Genomic DNA, 14,541 nt, shown 5'->3' with positions numbered 1-14,541 from the left:
CCATTTTCTGTCAGGAATTTGCCTTACGACGCACTTCGGTGCAGCTTAACGTGACGAAAGTGTGATATATGAATCTTTAAATGCCGTTTACAGAACAGTGCATGAACACACAGATTCCGATTAGGTTTGACAGTCAGTTTGTGACAGTTGCTTAAACGCTGTGTATAATTATACAGGAGACACAACACAAGAATGCGACAGGGAGCATCAGTTGGACAGTTTAATATGATTGCTTGAGAACAGCATTTTATTGTAATGTGAGCTCAATCTCAGTTCATTTCAATTCAATTTACAAAGCACAAGCACTTTGTCATGGTGGGAAGGAAAAACCCACTTTTAACATGAAGGAACCTCTAGTGGAACCAGGCTCAGAGAGGAGCTGCCGTCTGCCGTCGTGTGGCAAGAAAAGAAGAAAGAAAGCACAGGGAGACAGGAGACAAGTTATTGTCAGTAGTACTCCCTATCACTCTCAAATTAATTTATCATAATGCATCTTTGGCCGAACAATATTTGTTCAGATGAAGCCGTGGGATATGGTGATGACAGTGTTCAAAACAGTTTTCAAAACAATAATGGCAGCCTGTAGCATAAATGGCACTGTGACTCTGGCAGACGTTATAGGAGTCTGTCTGCTCGGACTACAAGACTTAAAAACAGTTTTTACCACCAAGCCATACGACACCTCAACCACAACACTTAAACACACACAACACAGTCCACAGGACGCACTCAGAAGCTACCTGCAGCTTCACAAGTACTCTGTTTAATCTGCACTGGTCACTCCACTTTATTGTTATTGATATTTATATTTAAAAGTGCAATACTGTAATTTTCTGCTGCTCATTCCTGTGCAATATCCCATCTGCCCTGCCGTCATATTTTCTTATTTAATCACTAGTGTACATATATTTATATTTATAGATACATATATATTTAGTCATCTTTTCTCTTTTACCATGTCTCTTTAATATTTTGCTCCTTACTATTTTTCTATTTTTTTTATTATTTTATTATATTTTATTATATTTTCTTCTACTGTATCATGCTGCTGAGTGACTGCTGCTCGTCAAACACATTTCATTGCAATGTTGACCCTGTGCTAACTTGCATATGACAAATAAAACTGAAAACTGAAACTGAAAACTGTGAGATCAGTTACGTTGAGACCATTTTGTTAACTGAGAGCTGTACGATAAACATCTCTGTCAAGAGATGTATTCTAAAACACTTCTTCAGCTGAGAATCAGAGAGGAGAAACACACAGGTTCACTTGCTAGCAAGGGCAGCCACCAGAGCTCTCGTACAAGAGTGAGGGCTCAGGGACTCGCAGCTCTGAGACTACCCTGGTCTTTATTTTATACATCAGTGGGTGTTTGTTCCTTACATTGGAATGTGGATGTGTATATGTGTGTGTGTGTGTGTGGGTGTAGGTATGGAGTCAGTGTGTGACCCCATAACCGACTTCCCTAAACCTGCTGGTCTGGAAGTCCAACAGTTCATCTAAGCACTTAGACTAAAACTTGACATAGCTACGTTTATCCTACCATAAAACAATAAGACAAGGTACGACCTCTCCCATGCTCCCAGGATGTGGGTGTGAATGCCAGAGCACTCTGGAATGCACACAAAGCCTTTGCAGACTATTAAGGATCGCACATCCTATCACTACCATATGCAAACTTATATTATTAAAAGATTATACTGACTACTAAGTAAAATTTTCTATTGACAATCTCTGAAGTTCTTTTAGCGAAAGGTATTTTTCCCAGTTATACCGACTAGCATGTTCACAGGTGGTAGACACCAAAAATCATTACTAGCAATAAACCAAATGTCACGAAAAAAGAACAAAACATACAAACTAGAATTGCACCCAGAGAGGCCAGTACTGGGACCTTATACTCATTTATTCAGACATAATAAAGAGCACCATGATGTAACACATGCTTACAATATGAAACAGCTAGTGTGCTTTTCAAAAGCCCTCTGTTGCACCACATGAGAGAAACTGTTCATTGGTGGTTTTGGAGTTACAGTGGGGCAAAAAAGTATTTAGTCAGCCACCGATTGTGCAAGTTCCCCCACCTAAAATGATGACAGAGGTCAGTAATTTGCACCAGAGGTACACTTCAACTGTGAGAGACAGAATGTGAAAAAAAAATCCATGAATCCACATGGTAGGATTTGTAAAGAATTTATTCGTAAATCAGGGTGGAAAATAAGTATTTGGTCAATAACAAAAATACAACTCAATACTTTGTAACATAACCTTTGTTGGCAATAACAGAGGTCAAACGTTTACTATAGGTCTTTACCAGGTTTGCACACACAGTAGCTGGTATTTTGGCCCATTCCTCCATGCAGATCTTCTCGAGAGCAGTGATGTTTTGGGGCTGTCGCCGAGCAACACGGACTTTCAACTCCCGCCACAGATTTTCTATGGGGTTGAGGTCTGGAGACTGGCTAGGCCACTCCAGGACTTTCAAATGCTTCTTACGGAGCCACTCCTTTGTTGCCCGGGCGGTGTGTTTTGGATCATTGTCATGTTGGAAGACCCAGCCTCGTTTCATCTTCAAAGTTCTCACTGATGGAAGGAGGTTTTGGCTCAAAATCTCACGATACATGGCCCCATTCATTCTGTCCTTAACACGGATCAGTCGTCCTGTCCCCTTGGCAGAAAAACAGCCCCATAGCATGATGTTTCCACCCCCATGCTTCACAGTAGGTATGGTGTTCTTGGGATGCAACTCAGTATTCTTCTTCCTCCAAACACGACGAGTTGAGTTTATACCAAAAAGTTCTACTTTGGTTTCATCTGACCACATGACATTCTCCCAATCCTCTGCTGTATCATCCATGTGCTCTCTGGCAAACTTCAGACGGGCCTGGACATGCACTGGCTTCAGCAGCGGAACACGTCTGGCACTGCGGGATTTGATTCCCTGCCGTTGTAGTGTGTTACTGATGGGGACCTTTGTTACTTTGGTCCCAGCTCTCTGCAGGTCATTCACCAGGTCCCCCCGTGTGGTTCTGGGATCTTTGCTCACCGTTCTCATGATCATTTTGACCCCACGGGATGAGATCTTGCGTGGAGCCCCAGATCGAGGGAGATTATCAGTGGTCTTGTATGTCTTCCATTTTCTGATGATTGCTCCCACAGTTGATTTTTTTCACACCAAGCTGCTTGCCTATTGTAGATTCACTCTTCCCAGTCTGGTGCAGGTCTACAATACTTTTCCTGGTGTCCTTCGAAAGCTCTTTGGTCTTGGCCATGGCGGAGTTTGGAGTCTGACTGTTTGAGGCTGTGGACAGGTGTCTTTTATACAGATGATGAGTTCAAACAGGTGCCATTCATACAGGTAACGAGTGGGGGACAGAAAAGCTTCTTACAGAAGACGTTACAGGTCTGTGAGAGCCAGAGATTTTCCTTGTTTGAGGTGACCAAATACTTATTTTCCACCCTGATTTACGAATAAATTCTTTACAAATCCTACCATGTGAATTCATGGATTTTTTTTTCACATTCTGTCTCTCACAGTTGAAGTGTACCTCTGGTGCAAATTACTGACCTCTGTCATCATTTTAAGTGGGGGAACTTACACAATCGGTGGCTGACTAAATACTTTTTTGCCCCACTGTATTTGTTCAAGTTTGTTATATATATTTATTATACTAAAAATATGTATATTTACATTATTTATTATGTCTTTTACCAAGGTGAAGGAAAATACTTTCCATACTGATTTTCATGTATATGTGTGTGTGTTTGCTTGTCTTCAAGACAGATCTCTAGGTGGGTGGGCTCAAGGGTAAGGGTGAAAAAGTATCCGTAGGCTGGGATCTTCATCCCTGTATCATCCATCATGCACTCCACCAGACTAACACTCACATACATGCTTCAGGACACATGTATAGCTGCTTCCTACACGGCAGAGGAGGTATATTTAGCAAAGGGGATTCCCAGCGTTCCTCTTTACATTCAGCGTATCCTTGAGAATTAGCAAGCATGCTGACTTAATGTCAGCATGCTATCTTTTATAACGCCTCGAAGTCCTTTTTTCCCCCTCCCCTGCAAATTGCATATACATTTAAAAAATATGCAAATTACTACCACAGTTTTGTGCAAAAGGATCATACCTTTATGCATAGAATCACTTCTCAGCAGCCAGAAACTCCTTCGGTACTTTTACCGAAGTTATAAAGGCACGGTATCACTGAGGTATACTGATTGATTCTGTATTCTCTGGTGTTTTCTGTGTTATTATCATGTTGTTGTTTTTTTACTGTTTTCCTGTAGTGGTATTGCCATTTTCTTTAGCTTGTGTTTTCACAGGACTCAGCTCTCGACCACACAGTACAGAGCCTTGTTAAACAGCAGCATGATTGTTTGACATCATTACGAGTCACATATCAGTAATGTAAAAAATATAGCCCTGTTCGAATACCCACTACAGCTGTATTGAAGCGTGTGAGTGTTTATACCGCATACTTTCTTTTTTTCAGTGTGTGCACTGGTGTCATTTAGCCCAGCAGATCATGTGAAGTCTAAATAGATTGGAGACGTTGATTCAGCAGGACTAGTAACAGCTTCCTTTTAACGTTTCGCAGCACCACTGCAGTTGAGTAGTTCTTGAATCCGGCTCTACCATTTGTGTTAACGGTTTGAGGCACTTCACATCTCTATATGACAAGACTCGATGCAATTCCCCAGGGCACTTACAAGCTATCTCCCTGTGACAGCATCCCTTTTTCAGAGCAGGACTGACTGGTCCTGATGTAGGCAGGCGACAGTGGGGGGTGCGAGTGGGGGGACCAGAGGCAGAAGGAGATCCAGACACAGGCAGGAAATGGAGGACAACTGGCTGAGAGAAGAAAGAACGAAGCCAAAGAGAGAAAGTGAGAATGTGGAAAAATGGAAAACAGCTAAAACGATACAATCAGCAATGACATTTACCCTTTGCTGCAACCCTCTGCACTGCACACCGTCCCAAGGCAGTGCAAGACCCTGGCTTGTGGGCCACAAAAGAGAAAAAAGGTTGTTTTTTTTCCTTTTTTCTTTTTTATGAATTAGCCGTGCGTGCCTACAGGACACCACATATCCCTCTGAACGAGCATTCCAGGCCAGGCATCTCAAGTGATGCATCAGAAATGTAACATCCCTGTAGCACTAGCGACTGTCCTGATTATGGAAGGGAATGAGGGCGGCACACTGTGTGTGTTTGACCAGTGAACTGGAGATGGGATGCATGGTTCCCTGCAGCAGGAAGGGGGAGTGGGTGGGTGACGGGGTGGGGGGTGGAGGCACAGTTAGCTGCAGAGGAAGAAAAAAATGAAAAAAGAGGGGCAAATGAGATTGGAGAATGAAGAAAAGAGAGGGAGCAGATGAGAGGGAGTTATCTATGTAGTCTTGTTTACCACACAGTCCTCATACAAGCTCCTATAATGACTCTACATGCACACAGCTGTCTGAGGACTCTTGAATAAATTAGTATTATTGAAACTCAAGGTGACACAGAACCACTGAATCTTATTATCTGATGTGTTATTTCTTCAGAGTTGGAGACAGGCCGCTTATTTCCAAGCGGAGCAAAACATTTCTATCACGTTTATTTAATTACAGAGACATAAAGCTGAGGGCAGGACATTTCTCCACAGTAGCCCTGTCCCCTGACTGTACCATGTTTTTTTTTTTTTTCTTTCCCCAACACCAATCTTCGGTCCACTGATGGACTGGGGGCAATAATATGGGGAGGGAACAATTCGAGTGTGGAAAGAGGGAGGCGCTCAGGTGGAAAGAGATCCTGCCATGCTTGAAGAAGATGTGTGCTTTGGGGGATGACCAGATGGCTGGGGCGAAAGAAAAAACACAGGCAACAAAAGAAGAGGTCAAATAAGGTGGCGAGGACGGAGGACAAGAGAGCGGAGTTAGACAGTGAAGGACGTGGAGAGAAGTGCCGTATGGAGAGGTGTATGACACTACTCGGATTTGAGTTTGTCTCTTCAGAATCACACACGAGGGGCATCTTGATACTAGAAGGTTAAGAAATACTGATGCAACAAGTTCTTTGTGTTGAGACAGCAAGAGATTCCCACAAGTTTGTCCAAATGAATTTCCCTTTCACTGCAAAGAACCAGCTTGATCGGTGTTTCTACTGATTGCTCTCTGGCTGCTGCAAACAAAAATCCCAATGTGCTGTATGTGCTCTGCTGCTCCACTGTCTTGTTATTCACTCTTAAAATATTAGTATTATTAAAAAATGCATTCAAATTAAATTAATTAAAGTTATTGGCAAAGTAGCGATGTAGGAAATTGGTTCCGCTTTCAACAACGAAATGTAAAACAAAAAGAAAGTTACAATATCGCACAAAAGCCGGTGCCTTGATTTAAGAAAAAAACCCACTTACTCATCCCTTTTGTGAGTTCCCTGCTGTTGATGATAAGAGCAAACGCGACTTTGTTTTTTCATCCTTCTGCACCGAGTTAAAAAGCAAGTTGCTCGTTGCTATTTTCTCACAGCAGATTGTAAAAATTGGGGGAAAAAGGGATAATTTTTTGATGAGATGATGTTTCTTTTCCAGAATCATCCTTTAAGGGGTTGCAGCTCATCTTCAGGCTATGCTACATGAACAATTCAATTTTATTTACACAGTGCTAAATCACAACAACAGTCACCTCAAGGTGCTTTATTGTAAGATAAAGACCCCACAATAGTACAGAGAAAATGCCCAACAATGACCCCTATAAGGATCCACTTGGTAAAAGTAGGAAGGAAAAACTGTAGTGAGCAGCTGGTAGTGATGGGATGGAGAGAGGACACACTGTGGACACCTCTAAGCCTTAAGGTGCCATCTTTAGTTGGCCCGTACTGTTAGTAATAATGGCTCCACCATGCTAAAGGCCAAAACAAATCCTGTTCCGACATCAGACTTCTGAGGTATCTGGAACGCAACATGACTCTGGAGGTGGACAGTACGGAGAGACTGAGGAAAAGAGTGTGGAGCTCTTGAAGCAGAAGAGTTCACTGTGAATTATATCTAAGGGGTGGAGTTTGAGGATGCTGGCAGATCTGTTGCAGTGTGCGTAACTGGTGCATGTCTCCCCCCAAAAAAGCAGTATATCAGTTTTTAGCAGAACCTACCCTCATGGGATCAACGCAACACAGAGCTTTGCACTTCTGTGAGGGGACAAACCGTGGAAGAAGATGAGAGCAAAAAAGACCAGTGTGAGCAGAGCGAGAAGGGATTGCATGGACATACATGTTATTGAAACTTAGGCTTGCTCAAGCTCAACCTAATAAGAAGAGGACAGCTGAGCAGAGAGAAAGAGGCTGCCAGATCTGGTCCCGTAGGATAGGTTCTGTGTCAGTACCGGGCCAAATTAAGAGGGAGTGCAGAGAAAAGTGGGCCTCGACGAGAGCTGGAACTCCTACTGGCTCCCATTCATTGTGGGAGATTGCACCACTTACCCAGCAGCACTTACCCACAATACTGCTGTCCATCTGTTGATTCACTTATCAAGGAGCTGCGTCGCGGCTGTGTGCGTACGTGCTTGCGCCTCTGCATCCGTGCACGTGCCTGCCTGTGGTGTGTGTGAGACTGAGACTGCTTATACCTTGAACGAGGTGTCTGTACCAGGACAGATAGGGGAGGGAACAGAATTAAAGAGGATGAGGAAAATCCCAGCAGATCTCTTATTCACACAGCAATTGTGCTAAAGAGTCAAATACATAAGCGCTGTTGTGTTGTCCTCTGAGCATCAGAAAGGTTTGTGCATGCTGTAGCACAGTTCTTTACAAAGTCAGATGAGTCCTTGCGGGCACAAGAAAAGGAAAACAAGTTATTTTGTGTTTGTGATTGCATCTTCTCCTTGATTAAGATGGACACACAAAATGCCAACTGTCACTTTGGTGATGGATTTCTGTTTTGTTTTCAGTTTAAAGAATACTACCAGAGATTATTTAAAGAAGTGAGCAAGAGCCAAAGCGATATCTGATGTTTCCCCATCATATGACTTATATTTTTTTGTCCATTAGCCAATCAAAAATAAATTTTTAACATAGCCATTACATAAGATTGGCTAGAGCTTTCCTCCCCGTCCTTTTCCTTCCCATCATCCTCTGGAATATTCAAAGTGTTTACGGATGTTAAGAATGCTTGATTACCCAGCGGGAACGCTTGAGAGTCAATCAGAATAAGTGAACAGTCATTCATGATAGGGTAGGAAAGCAAAACACACCTGTAGCTCTAAATATTAGTTTACACATTAATGGCTTCTGAGTGAATGGAAGTTGCCCCTGCCTAACAATTTACGCCAATCCCGCCAGAGTGCGCGATGAATACACAAACAAATCAAAACATCTCTCAAGAAATGTTGCTGATCAAAAATGCTACTGGTGCTACTGAGATGTTGGAGTGAAAATGATTGTGTAACTGTTTATTTTCTTTAAGTTCCACCTTTGGTCTCCTTAGATAGCAGTCTTATAAAACAGGGTCTTTTTTGTGCATCTAGTTAAAGTGGTTGTTTTTTTCCCTCAGAAGCTGACCTTCTGGGTCAGTCTATTGAAATGTGATCCTCATTTGCACGTCTTAAAACTGTTTTGTCTTTTTGTTTTGACTCTGTTCACATTAGATATGAAACTGAAACACTGTGACACTAAGAGACAAAAATCCTGGGCCACATCACACCTACTGTACAGGAGTTGACTGGCCATTGAAACGCATACTACCAAGCTCTTGGCGTACGGTTTTTGTGCTGATGTTAATGCCAGAGGAGGTTTGGGACACTATGCACCTCAGCTCTGTAACATTATGTGGTCTCCTACTTTGTGACTGAGATATATCACTTGATCCACCCCATCCATGGCTCGAATTCGGTGACCTCTTTAAAACGACCCATTCTTTCACAAATATTTGTAAAGACAAACCGCATGGCTTGGCGTTCACTTTATACACTGTGGAAATGGGCCTGAAAACACCAAGAGGTGTGACCCAATACTTCTCATCATGCAGCGCACATTGGAGAATAGCAAACATTGTGTGGAGTTGTTGAAACACAAACATGTGTGTAAGGTCACTGAAAATGAAACTAGATTCACTTGGCACTCGAGGCACAAAGAGTTGTCTTTTTCAGCTCTTCCGTGGGAGGCAACAGAAGCGACGACAGGCAGCAGCGGTGCACACAGCTGCTGTGAATGCTGCAGTAAGTCGTTCACCGTGGAAGAGGGAGCAAAGCGATAACCGGTGGGAGCTCCTAGTGGGTGCGGGAGACCTTGAGTGAATGGCGTGATGTTTCTATCACTTGACTGCCACGCAGACACACAGAAATGCTGCAATTCTTGCATTTCTGAACCACTACCACTGGATCTGTTCCCCTTCAGATAGAATGCTGTCTCCATACTTAGTGAACGTTACCCCTTAAGCCACAGGAAAACATGTAAAGGCTCAATACAGATCAACTGCAGCCTCCGTACATAAGTATTCACAGGAAGATTTTTTTAAGTCCCCTTTTTTGTATCACTACTTCAGGGTGAGACTTGAAATAGACAAATCAGCATTCAAATTAAAAATGCTTTTACCTATCACTGGAACAGGGGCAGTTTGGGGTTCAGCATCTTATCAAAGTATACTTTGACGTACTGACGGGAGAAACTGGAGCTACCAAATCTTTCTCCATCTGCCATTACTGATGGAACAAATATAAAACACAACAAACACTCCGTGTGCACACAGTCATAGGTTACTTTCTTAAAAATTGCTTTTAATAACTCTTGCAAGGACCTCAAGGGAGGAACTAGTGGTAAGACAGGTTGCATACCAGGTTTACAAGAAATGTGAAAGCATTTTGGGGAGGCAACGCTAGGAATTGTTTTATATTGATTCCTTTCTAGATTGTTTTCAAAATTAAGGGGTTAATCTAAAGCCAGAGGACTCGAAACAGCTTATAAAATAATGGGTAATAATTTTAGCCACAAAGGCTTTGAGGGTCTTTTATTGGCCGGCTTTTACTGTTCAGAAAATTCAAGTTCCCCAGTTTGTAACTCACAATAGGTACACTATTGAGTTCTCTCCAAACCTACTCTGAATTAGCCGTGTCGATATATTTGATTGTTCATTCTATAAGATATGAGAACGTTGCAGACGTTGTATTGCTTATTTTTAAAATCTCAACAATGCTGGCACAAAAGACAAAGAAAGTTTGATTTAATTTTTTTTAATTTGGGTTTAACAACGCTTAATAATGATTTGAAAGAAATTGAGAAATCAATGTATTTTTTGAAGCTACATCGTAAAAAAAAAACAAAGACAACAACATTAAGATTCTGACTCTTAAGCTATTTATGTTGTTAACAATTTATCAAGTGCGCTGAGCTTCCTTTAGAGTCATACGAACCCTCGATTGGATATTATTGAGGGGTCAAGTATCCAAAATAAAGTGTTCTTGCGGAGAATGATCATGTTTTTTTTTAACTCGTGTCCTTCATGTACTTTGCTGTCCCTGCAGTTTGCTCTCAGTTCTCCCGCGGGGTGTACGCCATCTTCGGATTCTACGACAAGAAGTCCATGAACACCTTGACCTCGTTCTGCGGCGCTTTGCACACCTCCTTTGTCACACCCAGTTACCCCACCGATAATGAGGTGCAGTTTGTCATCCAGATGCGACCTGCCCTCCGGGGTGCTGTCCTCAGCCTCCTCTCTCACTACAAATGGCAGAAGTTCGTCTACCTCTACGACACCGACCGAGGTAGGTGACAGCGCGAGCCTCGACTCGGGACTTAGAGCCGGAATTACATCACGGAAACATGTTGCAGTGACTCAGAATGGCAGACGAACAGCAGGGTTAGTAAGGGATAGATTTACCCTGTAATGCTTCATGAAAGCCCTGTAAATGCTTGAACTGTTAACACTGCACTATTTTATACAGTGGTTTGGCTGTTATGTAAATGTGAAATAAATTCACCAGCAGCTCATAACACTGGTAATAACTATTATGCTTTAAGAGACGGCATGCTCTATGAGCTATAACCTTTGGATTCTTCAAACAGTTGGCTGCTTGGTGTCAGTTAATCTCCTGTTTAATCTTGTTGTTGATATTGGCTCGTCTTTCATCTGAAATGAGGTATGTCACAGCTGCTACTAAAATGTTTTCTACAGAAATCAGAGTCTCTGCCTGCCTGTGGGGGCTGCTTATTGTTTGTGTCAATGAGGGTTCTCTGTAGTTCCCAGATTGCATTGCCTTGTTGACGCCGTGTATATGACAACCTGTCAATGTAGCCAAGTGTTCATTTCTGGGATTTTTAATGTCAGGTGAGAAAATGAGCTCATTATCTCTCCGTAGAATAATGATCCCCTCCTCCTACAAAAACTTCAATTTATTCAAACACCACCTGGGCAGAGGGGGGAATGGATATGTTCGGGATATGACAGACAAAGCCAAATTATGTCTTCCTCTTTGTGAAGGTGTCAGTAACAGTCACTACATATTCCTCCTGCACTTTTTTTTTATTTGTCTTGTTTATTTGCTCATTATAGAAAGGTCCTCACCCACAGATGTGCTTCAAGCCACCTGTCTTCCCTTCAGCAAGATTTCTGCTTTTCTTTGGTTCTATTTTTTCATGGTCCTGCCTCACGCCCCCACCTCTCTCTCTGTCTTGCTTTGAGGCAGAATATGAAGTGTGCTTTAGCAGAGAGTCTCTGTCTATGGGTCTCCAGGCCTGTAGGGTCTAGAGCTGAGGGCCTTAATCCTCCACACAGCCTGCAGATAATATGTGGTTAATTAGGGTCACTCTGACTAGGACACTCATTGGATCTTCCCTGCGGATGCTAGCAACCCACTCGTCCTTCAGCACAACCAATACTGCCCGTCCCCCATCCTTCTGCTTTTCCGCTTCTGTCTGGCAAGTTAGACCGTCTGGGGCAGAGTGGGATACATAGCGGAGGTGGGCAAAATAGCCTGAGATAAAAAAGAGAAAATAAAAACAGAGGCGGTGTTATAGGACGAGAGTGATAACAAACAGACATATAGACTAAAGAGTGAAAAAGGGCGATAGAGGGCAAAGGAGCGAGGGAAAATAAGGAGGAGGAGGAAACAAAACACCAATTCCGTCCTGCAATTAAGGCAACAGCAGGCGCGTTTGATTTACAGCCTTTTACCTGTGTACAGACAATTCCCAGTGTACAGTACATCCCCGTGCTGAAGCCCCTGCCAAGTCACTTTTACCTCTCTCCTTTCTGCCAGTGGTGTAAGACGATCCTTTATTAGGGGGAGGACATTGGCCCCAGGAGGGGATTAAAGTCGTTTATTGATGCACTCCATCCAGCACTTTGGGGGGCTTTGACACTTGGCTCATCAAGCAGACAGATGTGTCAGAGAACCTCTACCTCTGCTTATCAGGTAGTGCAGCTCCCTTGGCAATATGGACACTGACTGCTGGCTAAACCAAGAGGAGTGACTGACGAAATGGTCTTCAAGGGTGCATGATTTTTTTACCTCTCTGGAGCAAAAGAGAGCTGACAGACAACTCTGCATTTTCAAAGCATGACGGAGCCTCCACCATGTTTTGCAGATTTCTGTAAACTCACGGTTGTAGCTCTCTCCTGACCTGCTCCATACATATTGATGAGGATTTTAACTGAAAACATCAGATTTGGATTCATCAGACCTCTTGCCATGGATGTTCAGTCCAGTTCTTGTGTAATTTGGCAAATGTCAGTCTTTTATCCCTGTTTCCTTCCCTTAGGAATGGTTTATTGACAACCACCCTCCACTGAGACCATTTTTAAGGCTTAGGTGAACATTAGATGGATCCAGTGACAACCTAGATGCATTTCTCAAGTCCTGTGTCAGGTCCTGGATTTCTTTCCTGTTTGTAAAGGATACGACTTGTAGATATTGTTTATCTGGTGTAGATAGTATTTATAGGTCTGGCAGTTGTTGTTAAAGACTAGTAGTTAAACATATGCCATTTTATGACCAGTAGTCAATGTAGTAAATTAGCTTAACAGCTGCAGGCCATATATTATCCTTTAGTTCTAATGGTGTGCTATGTATGTAGTTTAGTCTCTATTATACTCTTGAATAAAAGAAACATAATCATTTGTAGTTCATTAGACAAAATGTGCATTACTCTGTATCCTTGATCAGCTGTGAATGTCTGACACTGTTTTCTTGAGAATGTTTTATTGCTGAATCATGTGAAGAAGGCCATAAGAGGGAGACTAGGTGTCTGGGCAGAAGAGATAAAACCACATTCTTTACCCCCCTTCCAGTTTCACACAGAAAGACAGGGAGGCGAGGTCAGGAGCCAGGCTCACTAAGAATTAGAAAAACATGTGAAGATGCAGCTTTTATGACAAAGAGGGGGGCTGGGATTAGCTATAAAAGTCTGTGAAAGTTGCCACCATTTTGAGACATGCTGTCGAACCTCTGCAGGCATCTCTCCCGTCCGGACGTTGTAATGCTCTTATTGTGAATTGTACCGAAATAAATGATTGTTGATTGAGCATATATACACCGAGTATTGTCCTTCCTTCAGCCCAAAGATTCAAAGAACTGCGTGTTTTCAACAACTCGACTTCAATGTACTGAACTAATGGCCGCGTCTTCAGAATAAATTCTAATGTATTATTGCTACAGAAGCCAGTATTAGACAAAATTAAATGTGGAAGGTAAAGTGGCTGCAATCTAGTCCAACGTAGTATGTTATTAGTATCTCGGTAGAAGCAGATTACTGCGACTAGACCAACGTAGTATGTTATTAGTATCTCGGTAGAAGCAGTTTATTTAACACACTGGAATTCAGCCTCAACTTATGTTGTTAGTATCTTGCGCCAAAAACCAGACACCGACAAATTTACTGTGAAAATACATGTGACTCAGCGAACAGATTAATTTGGAAAGCCCAATATGCACATTTGGTATAATACAACAGGCTGTGCTTACCTTTTGTTGTTAGACCGGTCTTCCGTTCGCCTCGCCCCACGATCTCACCAAAGGTCAAATCTGCACCTCCTCAGCACACCAAAGATCCGGGTCACACGGCACCAAGTTGTATTATTTGGGGTTGCTGGGGTTTTCAACACAGTTCTTCTAAAGATACAAGTTTTCTTTTATGTTTGGACAAAACACAGGTTCATCCCTTGCGTTAGATGCCTCTTTTGTTTGAAGGACTGATAGATCACAGTTAAAAAAAATCTTTAAAACAAATCTCTGGAAATGGTCGGGTACAAGGCTTAGAGTATCCTGAGAAAAACTCTGAAAGATCTTCAGAAAGTCTGAAGAACTATTGTACTATTGTTCAAGACCCCTTTAAAACAGTACAGGAAGGTCTGGCTCCTTGAAAGCACAATGTAAAGAAACATTGTGCTTTCACAATGTTTCTTTACATTGTAAGTACTTTAATTTCAAAGTTTTTTACTTAACTTTTCAAACTTGAATCTATCTCTCGGTTTCAGGAAACTATTTAAAGTTCTGCTCACGTACTAACCTTGTAGTTCTCATGCTCTGACTTACAGCTGACTCATGTGAGTGGGAGGTATGGTGAG

At 42.3% G+C, this 14,541-nt stretch overlaps 1 protein-coding gene across 2 annotated transcripts in view; it reads left to right on the top strand.

The window, feature by feature from the left end:
• LOC146638596 (glutamate receptor 3-like) overlaps positions 1–14,541 on the top strand; it is a 104,286-nt gene that overhangs the window by 15,889 nt on the left and 73,856 nt on the right. For both annotated transcript variants that reach the window (XM_085361847.1, XM_085361845.1), the window contains exon 3: positions 10,502–10,741. In XM_085361847.1, the coding sequence (XP_085217973.1) occupies positions 10,502–10,741 (240 nt within the window). The remainder of the gene's footprint in view (positions 1–10,501; positions 10,742–14,541) is intronic.

The sequence above is a fragment of the Diplotaxodon limnothrissa genome, linkage group LG2 (assembly GCF_057381915.1).
Source record: "Diplotaxodon limnothrissa isolate DT_005_m linkage group LG2, D_limnothrissa_male_GT1.1, whole genome shotgun sequence".
In the NCBI taxonomy this organism is placed as follows: domain Eukaryota; kingdom Metazoa; phylum Chordata; class Actinopteri; order Cichliformes; family Cichlidae; genus Diplotaxodon; species Diplotaxodon limnothrissa.
This window is presented reverse-complemented; position numbering and strand designations above follow the sequence as displayed.